This window comes from Notolepis coatsorum (assembly GCF_963971535.1).
Source record: "Notolepis coatsorum genome assembly, chromosome: 12".
Classification (NCBI taxonomy): domain Eukaryota; kingdom Metazoa; phylum Chordata; class Actinopteri; order Aulopiformes; family Paralepididae; genus Notolepis; species Notolepis coatsorum.
Genome location: NC_140176.1, coordinates 7,252,633 through 7,270,132, shown reverse-complemented (window position 1 = coordinate 7,270,132; position 17,500 = coordinate 7,252,633). Strand labels below are relative to the sequence as shown.

Below are 17,500 nucleotides of genomic sequence, written 5' to 3'. Positions count from 1 at the left end.
TCATACTGCTCTCCTGAAGACACGCTATCTCGGCTGTAGTCCTGTTATACTGCTCTCCTGAAGACACGCTATCTCGGCTGTAGTCCCGTCATACTGCTCTCCTGAAGACACGCTATCTCGGCTGTAGTCCCGTCATACTGCTCTCCTGAAGACACACTATCTCGGCTGTAGTCCTGTCATACTGCTCTCCTGAAGACACACTATCTCGGCTGTTAGTCCCGTCATACTGCTCTCCTGAAGACACACTATCTCGGCTTTAGTCCTGTCATACTGCTCTCCTGAAGACCAGCTATCTCGGCTGTAGTCCTGTCATACTGCTCTCCTGAAGACAAGCTATCTCGGCTGTAGTCCTGTCATACTGCTCTCCTGAAGACACACTATCTCGGCTGTAGTCCTGTCATACTGCTCTCCTGAAGACACACTATCTCGGCTGTTAGTCCCGTCATACTGCTCTCCTGAAGACACACTATCTCGGCTGTAGTCCCGTCATACTGCTCTCCTGAAGACACGCTATCTCGGCTGTAGTCCTGTCATACTGCTCTCCTGAAGACAAGCTATCTCGGCTGTTAGTCCCGTCATACTGCTCTCCTGAAGACACACTATCTCGGCTGTAGTCCTGTCATACTGCTCTCCTGAAGACACGCTATCTCGGCTGTAGTCCTGTCATACTGCTCTCCTGAAGACACGCTATCTCGGCTGTAGTCCTGTCATACTGCTCTCCTGAAGACAAGCTATCTCGGCTGTAGTCCCGTCATACTGCTCTCCTGAAGAGACACTATCTCGGCTGTAGTCCCGTCATACTGCTCTCCTGAAGACACGCTATCTCGGCTGTTAGTCCCGTCATACTGCTCTCCTGAAGAGACGCTATCTCGGCTGTAGTCCCGTCATACTGCTCTCCTGAAGACACGCTATCTCGGCTGTTAGTCCTGTCATACTGCTCTCCTGAAGACACGCTATCTCGGCTGTTAGTCCCGTCATACTGCTCTCCTGAAGACACGCTATCTCGGCTGTTAGTCCTGTCATACTGCTCTCCTGAAGAGACGCTCTCTCGGCTGTTAGTCCTGTCATTTTTTTTTTATTTGATTTGATTTGATATTTTTTATTTTCGTGTCTTACATACAGATGTATGCCCAGCCCATATGGGCTTACAAGACACATAACAATAAGTATATAATAATATACTTTACCAATTACTTAACAAATGACATAGACCAGGGATCGCCAATTAGGTTTTGCGGCGGGCCAGATTTTCCCCAAGCCGTTGCTTCGCGGGCCAGGATCAAAAACAATGGCTAATTTAATATACTGATATTGAAAAAAGACAAACGTTTTTCTCTGGTCTGCATCCCCCCAACAACCGTGTGCACTGCGCCGCACTGCACTGCACCCACTCTGCAATCCGCCAAACAAAGTTCTCACTCATCCATTCATTCATGAACAGCTCTCAGCTGTTGCAGATCACCGCGGCGCCGGCGGGTGATGAACAGATCAGAATGCATGAAAACACGACTCACCATATTGTACCTCCTTGTTTGTTGTTAAGTCCTCCAAAATCCCTGCTAATGTTTGAAACATGTCATATCCACTCGCCGCCCTCCAATTCCAGATTGGCGTTGAATGCAGCTACTTTATCTGCCAACTTGCCTCGTTGTTAATGTTGTTGTTGTTGTTGTTGTCGCCACATATTATGCAGAGAGGACGTCGGCTCGGCACGCAAGAATCACCGACCTGTTGCGATAAACCCGTATTTTAAGTATGGCTCCTGTTTATTAAAAGAAGCGTTATATTTCCCCGTTGCTATCCAAAGATGTTTGTTTTGTTTTCTTCAACTCGCTCGCGAGTCGCATCTCGAACGCGGAAGTGAAAGTGCGTTAGGGAAAGAGACACAGGGCCCGGTGGGACTATTCCATTGGTTCTCCCAGTCCACCTGACCATTTCTAGCATTTCAATTGGCTATAGTGACAGACATGCTTTTGATGACTGCCGGTAGATAGATACAGCTTCACAATAAAAGACACCCTGGCGTCCCAGGTGAATATTTCCCGTGCGTCAAATAAATATCATATTCTCAAAATAATCTGACGGGCCAGAAATTATTGTTGGCGGGCCAATGTTGGCCCGCGGGCCGCCTATTGCCGATCCCTGACATAGACCAAGATGGCCATAAAAAAAAGAAAAATACAAGAAAATACAATAAAACGTAATATAACACAAGCTGTACTCAATGTAAATAAACAGAAAAACAAGGTGAATTCAAATACAATTATATAGGATACAGTGTGTTTTGTCTCAGATGCCATGCCTTCTCCAAAAATCCTGCAAAACCGAAGATGTCCTCCACAAAAAAACAACTCAACATACAGCTCTCAGACTGCCAAAACAAATCTGGGTTTACAATTTGAATTTTTTCAAATAAAGCCCTCCTCAAAGGTAGTCCTGTCATACTGCTCTCCTGAAGAGACGCTATCTCGGCTGTAGTCCTGTCATACTGCTCTCCTGAAGAGACGCTATCTCGGCTGTTAGTCCCGTCATACTGCTCTCCTGAAGAGACGCTATCTCGGCTGTAGTCCTGTCATACTGCTCTCCTGAAGAGACACTATCTCGGCTGTAGTCCTGTCATACTGCTCTCCTGAAGACACGCTATCTCGGCTGTAGTCCAGTCATACTGCTCTCCTGAAGACAAGCTATCTCGGCTGTTAGTCCCGTCATACTGCTCTCCTGAAGACACGCTATCTCGGCTGTAGTCCTGTCATACTGCTCTCCTGAAGACACGCTATCTCGGCTGTAGTCCTGTCATACTGCTCTCCTGAAGACACGCTATCTCGGCTGTAGTCCTGTCATACTGCTCTCCTGAAGAGACACTATCTCGGCTGTTAGTCCCGTCATACTGCTCTCCTGAAGAGACGCTATCTCGGCTGTTAGTCCCGTCATACTGCTCTCCTGAAGACACGCTATCTCGGCTGTTAGTCCCGTCATACTGCTCTCCTGAAGACACGCTATCTCGGCTGTTAGTCCCGTCATACTGCTCTCCTGAAGACACGCTATCTCGGCTGTAGTCCCGTCATACTGCTCTCCTGAAGACACGCTATCTCGGCTGTAGTCCCGTCATACTGCTCTCCTGAAGACACACTATCTCGGCTGTAGTCCCGTCATACTGCTCTCCTGAAGACACGCTATCTCGGCTGTTAGTCCCGTCATACTGCTCTCCTGAAGACACGCTATCTCGGCTGTAGTCCCGTCATACTGCTCTCCTGAAGACACGCTATCTCGGCTGTAGTCCCGTCATACTGCTCTCCTGAAGACAAGCTATCTCGGCTGTAGTCCCGTCATACTGCTCTCCTGAAGACACGCTATCTCGGCTGTAGTCCTGTCATACTGCTCTCCTGAAGACACGCTATCTCGGCTGTAGTCCCGTCATACTGCTCTCCTGAAGACAAGCTATCTCGGCTGTAGTCCTGTCATACTGCTCTCCTGAAGACACGCTATCTCGGCTGTAGTCCCGTCATACTGCTCTCCTGAAGACACGCTATCTCGGCTGTAGTCCCGTCATACTGCTCTCCTGAAGACACGCTATCTCGGCTGTAGTCCCGTCATACTGCTCTCCTGAAGACACGCTATCTCGGCTGTAGTCCCGTCATACTGCTCTCCTGAAGACACGCTATCTCGGCTGTTAGTCTATTCCTCTGGTTGTTGGTTTGCAGGTATATTCAGCCGCTGGGTGGAATCATGTCAGGTCAGCGGAATAAGCTGTGTAGTTCAAGTTACTGCAGCCAAAAAAATACACCGCAAATCTCTTCTATCTCTGCTTCCTCTCCTCTCTTCTCCTTTACTTCTCTCTCTCCTCGTCTCCTCTCTTAATTCTCTCCTCCTCTCTTCTCCACTCCGGATGAGTAAAGTGTGTTAGTGTGGTGAGTCAGCATAGTTTTCGAGGGGCCTTGCTGAATCTTAACGTCTCTCGGTGTGAGAGAGGGAAGCCATCCTGACTGACCTGCTGGTCTAAATGGCATCACGGAGATAACGGACAAACGCTCGCAGCGTCTTCTTCCAACAGTTGTCTCTTCAGCTCATTATCCTCGAGGCATCTTATCTTTCTTCATCTTTGTTGTACGAGGCAGAGTAAATCTGTGTATTATTGATATATAAATATATGTTGTTCTTTTTTTCAAGCCCACCGGATGACTTCCATGCTATACTTACTACAATGTGAGGGATTTATAAGCAACAAGTATTTAGTTTAGAATTTTGCTCCAGAACATACAGTATCAGTTTACATGGACACACTGACTCTCACGTCTACTGTGAGTGAGTTTCATTGACCAGTGAGTTTCATTGACCAGTGAGTTTCATTGACCAGTGAGTTTCATTGACCAGTGAGTTTCATTGACCAGTGAGTTTCATTGACCAGTGAGATTCATTGATCAGTCAGTTTCATTGACCAGTGAGATTCATTGATCAATGAGTTTCATTGATCAGTGAGTTTCATTGATCAGTGAGTTTCATTGATCAGTGAGTTTCATTGACCAGTGAGTTTCATTGATCAGTGAGTTTCATTGACCAGTGAGATTCATTGATCAGTGAGTTTCATTGACCAGTGAGATTCATTGATCAGTGAGTTTCATTGACCAGTGAGTTTCATTGATCAGTGAGTTTCATTGACCAGTGAGTTTCATTGACCAGTGAGTTTCATTGATCAGTGAGTTTCATTGATCAGTGAGTTTCATTGACCAGTGAGTTTCATTGATCAGTGAGTCATTGACCAGTGAGTTTCATTGACCAGTGAGTTTCATTGACCAGTGAGTTTCATTGAATGGGGAGTTTCTCTGATTGGTTAGAATGGGGAGTTTCTCTGATTGGTTAGAATGGGGAGCTTCTCTGATTGGTTAGAATGGGGAGTTTCTCTGATTGGTTAGAATGGGGAGTTTCTCTGATAGGTTAGAATGGGGAGTTTCTCTGATTGGTTAGAATGGGGAGCTTCTCTGATTGGTTAGAATGGGGAGTTTCTCTGATTGATTGGTTAGAATGGGGAGCTTCTCTGATTGGTTAGAATGAGGAGCCTCTCTGTGACACTTTAAAATGAGAATCAAAAGGTCAGACAAACACAACAGGAGGAAGTGGTCAATGATAACTTATCAATGCAAATTACAGGCAGAGGGCAGACGGGCACCACGCCCAAATAATGCCTACTACCCACAGGAAACGGTTCAATATCAAAATCAACATGTAAATTGAGTCGACCTGTGAATAACGTTGATGCGGTCTTCAGGAGTAAAGCACTTCTTCCTCAGAGACCTCCTGGGGCATTGGATGGATTCTAAGGATTTGGATGGTCGACTATGATTGGCCAAAATTTGCCGTTAGTCGACTATTGGTCGACCAAAAAAAAATATATATAGTATAATATTTAAAAAATTAAAATAAAAAATTCTTTTATCATTCCATTTGGGCTGTGGGGGGGGGGTGCTTAATGTCTGAAGGAGTCGACTGAAGGCTTCTTGTCCTCTGCAAAAGCATGCAATTGGTCCACTGATGGATACATCTTGATATTTGTCTAGTCTAGTGTGTTCATTAGACGGGTGAAATCCTCTTTCAGTGCCGCTGTGCCTGTTTTCGTAGGCAGTTAGCCTCTGGTATGCGTGCCATTAGCGTTAGCCACGCTTCTAGGCCTCTTTTCTTTTGGAAAGAATGATAAAATATATATATATATATATTTTTTTTTAAATATTATAATTTTTTTATAATTTTTTATATTCGACTAAGAGGTTGGCCAGTCGACTACGGCTCCTTTCGACCGACTAATCGACTAATAGGGGTCAGCCCTACTATACTGTCATGTGTTATAATTAAACAACCATAGCAGCAACCGAAATAAACTGACTGTAACTATCCTGAACTGAACTGTGTAGACGATGGGTCTGTGTTACAAAGTAGCGACACACACATGTTGATTTGCACTTTACAGGTGAACACAGGGTCTCTGTTCAGGGAGAGAAGGTCTATTCAACCTCTGTTGACCCAGAGTAGCTTCCCTGACCACAACCCCCTACTTCACACACTTCACACAGTCACACCTGACCGCTGCCCAACAGACATTTAGAAAGTGAATTAGGAGGAGGTACTACTACTAACATGTTGGGGAAAAGGCCTGTGTTGTTCTCACGCCTGTGTGCGTTCACTGAGAACGTGCTTCAAAACCTGGTGGTTGAGAGCGTCATCATCATCACCAGACTCTCGCCATCACTAGTAGATCACTAGTTTCTCATTATTTGAGAAAATTCAATTTGTAAATCCGGATTTGTTTCGGCCGTCTGAGAGTTGTATGTTGAGTTGGTTTTTTGTGGAGGAGGAGATTTTCAGTTTTGCAGGATTTCTGGAGAAAGCGTGGCACTTGAGACAAAACACACTACTACCCTATATAATTGTATATGAATTCCTCTTGTTTCTTTGTTTACATACATTGTCTACAGCTTGTGTTATATTGTGGCACGGTGGTGTAGTGGTTAACACTGTCGCCTCACAGCAAGAAGGTCCAGGGTTCGATTGCCGCTTGGGGACCAGGCTTCCATGGTGCCAGTTACCCAGGTGGTGTATCTCCCAGGCCTTTCTGTGTGGAGTTTGCATGTTCTCCCCGTGCTCGCAAGGGTTTCCCCCCCGATAAGATAAACCCAATGGAAAAACATGCACAACAGCAAGATCGCTAACGCTGTGGCGTCCTTGACGAAGACGGACAGGAGCACTTGGATTGGTCCCCTGGCGCGGCTCACGTTGTGCCTGTCTGCTCCCGGCTGCCCTTGGGGGGGAAGGACGACGGGATGGGTTAATCGCAGATACGAATTGCATGCATGCATCGCATGTGTGCCAATTGATGACCTCGGAGCAGGTCCTAAATTATATTATTATATTACGTTTTATTTTGTTTTCTTTTTTTGTGGCCATCTTGGTCTATATAACTTAATGTCAAGTGTACTATTATATACTTATTGTTTATGTGTCTTGTAAGCCCATTTGGGCTGGGCATACATCTGTATGTAAGACACGAAAAAAAAAAAAACATCAAACAATCAATCAATCAATCAATCAGTATATTAATACTTAGCGGGTGTCGGTCTCTGAGAGGAAACTTGATAATCCCAGTGACATGATGTAGCAGCACAGAGAACAGTTTAATCTCATCTCTTCTGGTGGTAAACATGTTTTTAAAACCAGTGTCCATCTCTCTCTCTCTCTCTCTCTTCCAGGTACATGGACTCCATTCAACCCCGTGACCGTCCGCTCCATCATATGTAAGCTGCTCCGGTCCCCCCCCCCCCCCCCCCCCTCCTCCCGCTCGCTGTGACTCTCCTCCCAGACTACACCTTGTTTGTTTACACGTCGTCTCTGTGGCAACGGGCTCATTTCATTTAGCTTGTTCGGCGCCAAAGTGGCAGAGACGGATCACTCTTAGGCTCGGGTAGTTCTCGGTTAAGTGGGAACTTGCAGCTTTCAGTAAGGTCGCGGCCGGACACGCAGAGACCGTCTCAAAAAGGCCTTCGCGGATCGCTATCGACTTGCGCTATCGATTTCTTTACAGTCAAGTTTCAAGTTTCTTTATTAGTTGTCATACAGAAGTACAGAATACTTTTATACAAAATGCTTCTTTCTATTACGCTCCAGAGACTGTGCTAGACAAAAATAGATAAGTATAAAATAAAATAAGTATAGCAAGTAAAAATAGAAGTCACGTACGTGGACACAAGTGTTCAGTATGTACATTATGTACAATGTTCAATGCAGAGTAGAAGTAACTGAGTTACCATACAATATACTAATATACAATATACTATATAGTGCAAAGCAGAAATGGGATGAGGTACAATTTACAGTAAGGTGTAATGAGGTATGGGTTGTAGTGCAAATTCTTTACCAATAAATATAAAGTGTGTTTAGGTGTTCTAAAGTGGGTAAAGTGGGTGCTGCAGTGAGTTGTTTGTTTAAAGTGAGTGTGTGCGTGTGGATGTGTGTGCTGTGAGTGCATTTGATGGTTGTTACATAGTGTTATTGTTCGTTGAGCATCCTGATGGCCTGGGGATAGAAGCTTCTTCCAAACAAAGTATGAGCTCAGCTGCTGTCTGCACACTTTGAAGTGTGCTAAATTCTAGGTCGACGAGCACCTGCTCACTTTCAAGTGTGCTGAAAACTAGATCATACTTTACGTATGCACAGTGGTTCTTCTCAAACGACCACCAAATCAATCAAATCAAATGGGGGCGCTCCAGTAGCACACCATAGCGCGCTGAGTCGCGAAGCGGTCGTCCCGGGTTCGCTTCCCAGTCCCGGTGACCATTTGCCGCATGTCTTCCCTACCTCTCCTCCCGTTCTCCCGCTCTCCTCTATCGGTCCTGCGTGGCCAGAAAAAGCTGTAAAATGCTAATAAAAGATAATTTTAAATCAAATCAAATGTATTTGTAAAGCCCCGAAATCACAAGGTAATGTCCCCACAAGTCAAGAAGAAACATCACAATAAATCAAGAACAAAAAACCCACCATGAAATCCAAAATACATGTTAAATAAATGTTAAATAAATTAATGCAAAAAAGGAGGTAGGCACTCGGAATATCGTTGTTTTTATTTTCAAAAAGGGCACAAAACGTTTTCAGCCATCCGGCCTTCATCAGTGTAATAAATAAATGCAACACTCCCACGCGAAGGTAAGGAAAAACTCACTAAAAACCTAGCAATAGGAAAAAAGCACCACAGGCGAGGTGGAGGAGAGACACCTTAGAAGGGCCGTTCAGGGGGGGATCTCCCTTCTTGGATGTCGGTGATAATAGTGTTGCTATGGATGATCGATGGGTGGAGAATAAAACAGGCGAATAGTTGGTATGTATGTACATATACGTGTAATAAAACACATAATGTACATGCAATAGCAACTGGGGTACATAAGAACATTTTTGAAAGATTAGTCATTCGATTTTTAATATTCTATACAGTCTCACGGACCTCGGTGTATCATTGGGACTCATTCCTGATGAAACATAATACCTATTATATACCTTTGATTTGGAAATAGTATCGTGTCCAGGCGAGCAATGCGAACCACTTTCGCAAAATGCACATAGCGCTCCATAACTCAGCTTCCAGGAATTAGCCCGGATCACTCTGAAACTATACAATATTCACCACGGTATGCCTGAATTTCCCCAAGGGGATCAATAAAGGAATATCTTATCTTATAACACGGGAACGTATACATGAAAAAATGTACTATTTTTTTTTTACATGCTGGACGAGAGATAGTGACTGTCTCCATAGTATTGTCTCCATAGCTATAATATAGAATATAGATATAGCTCTGCAAACATCGTGAAGCACCGTGAAAATTACCATCTTTTTAAGCGTGGCCCACGGCAGCGCAGATGGGGATATAGCGTGGCACTGAAAGTGTTAATACTTCATTTATAAACATGCCCGTAAAAATGCACATGACAACGTGTTACTGTTAGTACTCCAAGGCCTCCTCTCGTCACTGCAGCACTCCATGGTTTGATTGATTGATTGAACATTTTATTAACAGATTGCAGAATGGGTACAATACAGTACGGCTCAATACACACAATTGTTAAGGGGATGCAGACCTGAGAAAGACGTGTGTCTTGTTTATATCAGGGTCCCCCATTTTCAATTCATCATAACATATATGACATACATGACATACAGATAGACAGTACTGCTACATCTATACATTTATGACATACCAGATTTACAAATACAGTACTGTTTGTGATACAAAAAGAGTCTAAAAAAGAGAGTATATACATTTGACGTAGAAACTGTACATTGGAGGAGGTTGGGTGGGTGGGCTGGGGGCGGGGGGGGGGGGGGGGTGTGACAACACTTCCTCTTATCCCGGTGTAATTGGATTAAGCCGCGGGGGAAGAACTCAGGCAGGTGTGACCTTTCACCTGGTTCATGACTCATGAGCCATATCCTGTGGAAGTTGCACAGTCCGGTCACATGGAGGTGGTTTTAGATTAGAATAGATTCAAATCTATTGTCATCATACAGTAGAGCACAGCACAAGGGAAACACGTTTGGCTTCCAACCAGAGTGTAAATATAGCAGTAAAGTGCAATAGTAATATACCATGTACAGGCGATTAAACTGGGTATAAAATATATAAATTAGTACTACTCTGGGTGTAGTGCTAATCAGATGTACTGTATGTACAGAGTTGTAATATTAATATGTACAGTGATGCAGGTATAAAGACAGTATGGTTGGAGTCATACTGGCCAGCAGCGTAATTAGTAAGAGTAGGTAAGGGATATGTACAGATATAGATTTAGTATCTACAGATATGTAAAACGGGTTATGTGCAGGTAGTATGTACACTACAGATAGATGTGGATAGATATACGGTAAGAATAAATGTCTATATATGGAAAATACAGCATTATTGTTGTACATGCTATCATACCGAGTTATATGGGTTATATGCAGGTATATTCAGGCAGATATATATATATATATATATATATATATATATATATATATATATATATGTGTCTTACAGAACTACACTTCCCACTTTACATCTTATACAGTCATTTTCGTCATTGTCCTTTGTCTTGTTTATATATAGTGTCTTGTTTATATATATACTGTTTTGCTTTGTATGATTGTCAAGTAATGGAAATAAATGTAATGAAAATCTATGAAAATAATAATAATAATATATACATAAAGAAAATGTCTTTATATATTTCTCTTACAATATATCAATACATATACTGTATATACAACACATGTCTTGCCCATCACTGATTCTTCAGATAAGGGACAAAACACGTTTTAGAACTACATTTAAAAAAAAATATTCTACATTAATTTGAAATTGATATATTTGTAGAGAAAGGTATTAGCTATCAAACCATGTAAACTAAGGAACCGGTTATTTAAAACATAATAAAAAATAAATATACCTTTCTGAAAATAAACATTAAGTCCTCAAGTATCTAACAATAATGTTCAGTTACTCTGATATGCAATAAAATACAATATATAAACTTTTGTTCAGATTTCACACTATTCTGAAAACCCCAATTTCTAAATTCCTTAATTTTCTACATTTGTTTTTAATGTTAAGACTATAAAAAACACATTTATTAGACAAATAAGACCATTTAATGTAGATCGGTTAATAACTTTAATAGATAAACAATACAAACTCAACCAATAGTAAAAGATGTTTTTCAAAATGAAGAAAAACTTTGACAAATGCGGTAATAAACAACATCGGTTTAATTTATACTAACAAATAAACAACATAAAACTAAATAAAGAAATGGTGACAAACTGATGTGAAGAACACCACTAGACAGAATATGTCGTCTTTATGTTATAAATGATATTGAACGTAATCAAAGTGGATAGTCCTGCAGGTGTGAGTCCTCTTCTGGGGCTCCAGTGACTCCCTGGAGAAATACAAGAAAACTGTTGGACAGATAATATTGCAGTAATGTCAGTTGTTCTCTTGATTGAATGTAGTGATTCTCATTTCAAACTTTCATATGACATTCCTTAACAACGAATCAAGGGTAGGGTATACAAGCTTAAATCATGTTAAAGGGGAACTCCAACATTTTGGGAAATTAGCTTATTTAACATCTTCCCTGGAGTTAGACAAGAAGATGCATACCTTTTTTGTCTCTGTGCGTGCATTTTAGCTTTGGGAATAGACGCTCCGTTAGCATAGCTTAGCTTCATCACTGGAAGTGAGGCAGGACAGTAGCCTTACAGTGCCTTACAGTGTATTGCAAGGTCTGACATTGACCAAACTTGATATGCATGACCTTGGTGGGCTCTAGGTCAACTCCTGAAAAGGGGGTCAAAGTCAGACTTTGCAATCAAAAGTTAGGGGGCTAATAACCCTTGCCATAATTTCAGTGCGCCCCCTAACTTTTGATTGCAAGGTCTGACATTGACCCCCTTTTCAGGAGTTGACCTAGAGCCCACCAAGGTCATGCATATCAAATTTGGTCAATGTCAGACCTTGCAATACACTGTAAGGCACTGTAAGGCTACTGTCCTGCCTCACTTCCAGTGATGAAGCTAAGCTATGCTAACGGAGCGTCTATTCCCAAAGCTAAAATGCACGCACAGAGACAAAAAAGTATGCATCTTCTTGTCTAACTCCAGGGAAGATGTTAAATAAGCTAATTTCCCAAAATGTTGGAGTTCCCCTTTAAGTCAGGCTATTACAGTAGGTACATGTATGTGTAAATAAAACCATGAAATAACATTATCATAATGTTACCATGTTCATGAGTAATATTATATTACCACATCAAGCTGTTATGGGAGGATTTGTCAACTCTGTCAGCTTGCACGTCAGATAAAGACCTGGCGGAGTTGACGTCTGACGGAGTTGACAAGAGGGCCTTCTTTTCTACTGAAGGCACAGAGAGGAGATTGGTATCTGTCTTCTTGTCTGACTCTGGAGAGAAAATCATGTTGTTGTTGTGGTCCAGTTGTCTCCCACTGTCTTTTACCCTCTTTTTCTTTCCCCCTCCTCTCTCTCCCCTCTCTCCCTCTCTCCATCTCTCTCTCTCCATCCCCTCCTCTCTCTCTGTTTCTCTCCCTCTCTTCCCCTCCTCTCTCTCCCTCTCTCTCTGTCTGTCTCCACTTTCTCTCTCCCTCCCTCTATCTCTCTCTCTCTCCCTCTCTCTGTCTGTCTGTGTATCTCTCTCTATCACTCTCTCTCTCTATCGCCCTCTTTCTACTTGTAATTCCGAATACTTTTATTTTCATAAAATGTCTTAATTTATGTTAAATCAAGTTCAACATAATACAACTGTAATTTAAAATAAATTACAAATAGCATCAACGGGGGCGGTTAGGTGGTCGAGCGGAGATTGCGTTCGTCACCAGCCCGGAGCTGTGAGCTTGGTTCGCCTGTTCGAATCCAGCTCACAGCTCCGGGGGTTGTCACCAGCTTGGCTGGCCGTCTGCACTAATACAATTGGCTGTATCAGAGGGTGGGAGAAGCTGGCGGGGTGGGTCCGGGTCGTTGTAAACAGCGACTCCTACAGTTCGGTCGGGGCGCCTGCTAAGCGCGGATAGGACTTGAGGGGGATAGTGTGATCCTCCCACACGCTACGCCCTCTCAATGAGAATCCGCGCTGCCAGGTGAAAAGAAGCGGTGATTGGCTGGACGTGTGTCGGAGGAAGCACGTGGTAGCCTCCACTCTCCCAAATGATCTGACTGTGGGGGGTAAAGCGCAGCGACAGGAAGGGACTGGGAATTGGCATACGACTAACATTGGGAGGGGAGAAAATTGGAGGAAAATGGAGGGGGAAAAAGACCAAAAAAAAAAAAAAAAAAAAATAGCATCAACGATGACAATATTCAGAGACTGAATGAATCCTCATCTCCTCTTCCTCCCCTCTTCCTCTCCTCTTCCTCCCCTCTCCAGCCATGTTCGACAGGGAGAATAAAGGTGGGGTGAACTTCAACGAGTTTGCAGGCGTGTGGAAATACATCACGGACTGGCAGAACATCTTCAGGACGTACGACCGCGACAACTCCGGCTTCATCGACAAGAACGAACTCAAGCAGGCGCTGACTGGCTTCGGTGAGCAGCAGAGTAAAGACATCTCCGTTTGGTGGTGAAGATGGTATCTGTGGTGGTGAAGATGGTATCTCTGGTGGTGAAGATGGTATCTCTGGTGAAGATGGTATCTATGGTGGTGAAGATAATAATAATAATAATAATAATAATAAGGGCGGCTACGTGGCGTAGTGGGCAAGGCGCTCGCCACGAAATGCTGGAAACGCTGGGCTCGTCAGTTCGAGCCAGCGCTCCACATTTGCTTTCAGTTTAGCTGGTCGTCCGTACTAATACACATTGGCCGTATTAGGGGGAGGGAAACTGATGGGTGGGGATCGGGCGTTGTGGACAGCGACTCCTACAGGTCGGTTGGTGCGCCTGCGCAGTAGAATCAGGAAGTGTCAGGGGCAGCGTGAGCCTCCCACGCGTTACTCCTCGCCACTGAGAGATCGAGCTGCGCAGGTGAAAAGATGCGACTGCTGTTACCTCAAGTACCGGAGGGGACTTGTGCTCTGTATGACTTAGTCCACATTGCAGCCGGCTTGTGGGAGGCAGAAACAGCGTCCGTGACAGGGGAGGGTTGAATTGGATGATACGAAATTGGGATGGGAGAAAATATAGAAAATGGGAGAAAAAGTGGATCAAAAAAAAATTATAATAATAATGGCTTGGATTTATATATCGCTCTTCACGACACCCAGAGCGCTTCACAGACTCCATTATTCGTTCATACACAGTCATACCGGTGGTGGTAAGCTACAATTGCAGCCAGAGCTGCCCTGAGGCAGACTCACGGAAGCGTGGCGAATAATCATCGCCTACGGCCCCTCCGACCACCACCAACATTCATTCACATGCATATTGATTGATTGATTGATTGAAAAGTTTATTAAGAGATTGCAGAATGGGTACAGTACAGTACAGCTCAATACATACAATTGTTAAGGGGATGCAGACCAGAGAAAGACTTTCGTCTTGTTTACATCAGGGTCCCCCATTTTCAATTCATCATAACATATATGACATACATGACATACAGATAGACAGTACTGCTACATCTATACATTTATGACATATCAGATTTGCAAATACAGTACTGTTTGTGATACAAAAGTGTCCAGAAAAGGGGTGTATATACATTTGGCATAGAAACTGTACATTGGAGGAGGTTGGTTGGGTGGGGTGGGGTTGGGTGGGTTGGGTGAGGGCTGTACATTGGAGGTGGGGGGGGGGGGGGGGGTGGGTAGGGGACACACACACATTTTACACTGTACATTGGAATATTGACAAAGCCTTACTTGGTCATTTACTGTACAACTAGGTTAGGACATTTGTAGGGGCCAGTTTCGAATTGCAGTCTCCCGTAGGTGTTCTTTGAGAGTGTTTTTGAAGGTGGGTAGTGATTCACATTCCTTTACAGCTTTAGGTAGGGCGTTCCACATTGATGTGGCATAATTGCGAAACGTGTTTAGTCCCTTGTTTGAGCCGAATCTGGGTTTTACATGATTTGTGGAGCTCCCTCTGGTTGTGATCGTGGTATTCACTGACCTTTGGGAAGTATTTTGACATGTACATGGGTACCTTGGTCGCGTAGTGTATCTTGTAGACCAGGCCCATTGCAAGTTGCTGTACTCTGTCGTCTACTCTAAGCCATCCTAGGTTGTCAAAGTGGGCAGGGGTGAGGTGGGTTCTAGGAGTCAGGTCAAGTAGTAGTCTGACTAGCTTGTTTTGAGATGTTTGTAATTTGTTTTTTAGTGCCTTTGAGGTGCTATTCATACAAGGCAAGTAGGTTAAGTGCCTTGCCCAAGGACACAACGGCGATGGGATGGACATGGGCTTGGACGACCCGCTCGACCCTGAGCCAAAGCCGCCCAAGATGGCATCTCTGTTTGCATGGCAGTCTAGCGGTAAACGAAAGCCGTTGCTAGGTTACGAGTGCATCGTCAGGAGATTCAGGCACTGGTTGGAATGTTGCTCAGCCAATCACAGTGTGAGATCTGAACTAACTGTGGTAATGGTTGCAATTGTTCCGTGTTGTCCAGGCCACTGCAACCACGGCACAGTAATTATACTGTGTGTATAATAATGTTTGTTGTGTGTTGTCCAGGTTACCGGCTGTCCGACCAGTTCTACGCAACACTGATAGAGAAGTTTGACCGGCAGGAGGGGCAGGTGGCCTTCGACGACTTCATCCAGTGTTGTATTGTGCTTCAGGTAATAACACATCAACTCATATAGACTTCACTTTGAGTGCTAATGAAATAGAGTAACATAGGTCTGGACTTGAGTTGAACTTGAACTTGTGTACTCACGTTTTTTTCTGTAGTAGTTGCAATATCCAAAAGTATATTTCCAAAAAGATTGGTATGGCTGAAAAAACACCCTTGGTCCATAGCCTAGTCCAAATTTCATAAAAACCTGTTCAGAAATGAGTGATTAGGAGCGATTTTGGTCAAATGTAAAAAAGAAGAAAAAAAAGGTCTGCGGATTTCCATTTTCTCAGACTCCAACGCATTCGGCAAATATTTTACTTCCTGTTTTCGCTCGTGACTTTTCACCTAGATCCCTGATTCGCTTATCCACACTTGGGGTATCATTGCAAAGCCACACTCATTGGTTACAACCCTGTCCAATAAATTCCGAAATCGCCAAATGATTGACTGAGTTAGAGCCTCGGAGTCGGGAGTGGTATTAGAAAAAAATAGAAAGTCTGCTAAAGACTTTGGCGCACGCCTCACATAACTCGAGAACCGCTGAACGGAATTTGTCGCCTGAAAGGGCAAACGACAGGCAACAAATAGGCCAAGGGCTTTAATTCGATTATATTGTATTAAAAAATATGCACACCCAAGCCGCTAGAGGTCGCCAAAGTGGGCGTGTCATGCCGGTGGGCAAATCGCATGTGGGCCGTTGCATGTAAATACTGCTGAAAAGAAAACGTGTTGATGAACTTCAACATATACAGTATGTGTATAGTATCATACACTGTACTGTATATACAGTATATTGATGGGAAATATTGTAAAAAAAAAAAAAACATACCTTTGCTTGGATCCAGATGACAGCAGAAGATGTAAGCACCAATTTGCACGAACCACCTTAAAACAAAGGTGCACCTCAGTTATAGGAACTATATAACTTCCTGTTCCTTTCGGCCATGGAATTTTAGTGGATCATATTAAGTGAACTATTATGTATTGAAGACACTGTTGGACTGTAACGATTCCATGTACGAATAAATAAAAAATCCCCAATTTAAATTGTCTTCTTCTTCTCCTTCTCCACTGTCTTCTTCTTCCTCTTCTCCTTCGCCACCTTCTTCTTCCTCTTCTCCTTCGCCACCTTCTTTTTCCTCTTCTTCTCCTTCCATTTCTTCTTCTGCTTCTTTTTCTTCTCCTTCCATGTCTTCTTCTTCTCTTCCTCCTCCTCCTCCACCTCCATCCTCCTCCTCCTCCTCCTCCTCCTCCTCCTCCACCTCCATCCTCCTCTTCCTCTCTCCTGTCCTCCGCAGAGGTTGACCGACGTGTTCCGGCGGTACGACACGGACCAGGACGGCTGGATCCAGGTGTCCTATGAACAGTACCTCTCCATGGTGTTTAACGTGGTATAGCAGCGCGGCCTGGGCGCCGCCCCACCGCAGAAGAAGAAGAGCACAACTGGACAACAACACGCCTGTGCCAAAGCCGCCAACGCTGACCCCTCCAGCATTCCCCCACGACAAGTGCCACCACGACAAGTTTTAAATAGTTTTTATTAGATTTGTATTATTTTATTCTTTTATTATTTCGTTAGTGCCGTTCCTTTTGCATCATTTGGTTGGTGTTCTGGCAGGTCCTCCTGGAATATCCGGGAATCCTGGGAGATGTACGACAGACAGGCGGCGTCAGGGAATTCCATAGTTCAGCGCCGT

General features: G+C 43.8%; 1 protein-coding gene across 3 annotated transcripts in view; it reads left to right on the top strand.

Moving 5' to 3' along the window:
- The window catches only part of pdcd6 (programmed cell death 6), a 73,209-nt gene extending 55,715 nt beyond the window's left edge, over nucleotides 1-17,494 (top strand). For all 3 annotated transcript variants that reach the window (XM_084326676.1, XM_084326675.1, XM_084326677.1), the window contains 4 exons: nucleotides 7,236-7,280; nucleotides 13,456-13,614; nucleotides 15,698-15,804; nucleotides 17,102-17,494. In XM_084326676.1, coding sequence (XP_084182802.1) covers nucleotides 7,236-7,280; nucleotides 13,456-13,614; nucleotides 15,698-15,804; nucleotides 17,102-17,200 — 410 coding nt within the window. In that variant the 3' untranslated portion in view covers nucleotides 17,201-17,494. The remainder of the gene's footprint in view (nucleotides 1-7,235; nucleotides 7,281-13,455; nucleotides 13,615-15,697; nucleotides 15,805-17,101) is intronic.
- Nucleotides 17,495-17,500: the final 6 nt, after the last annotated feature.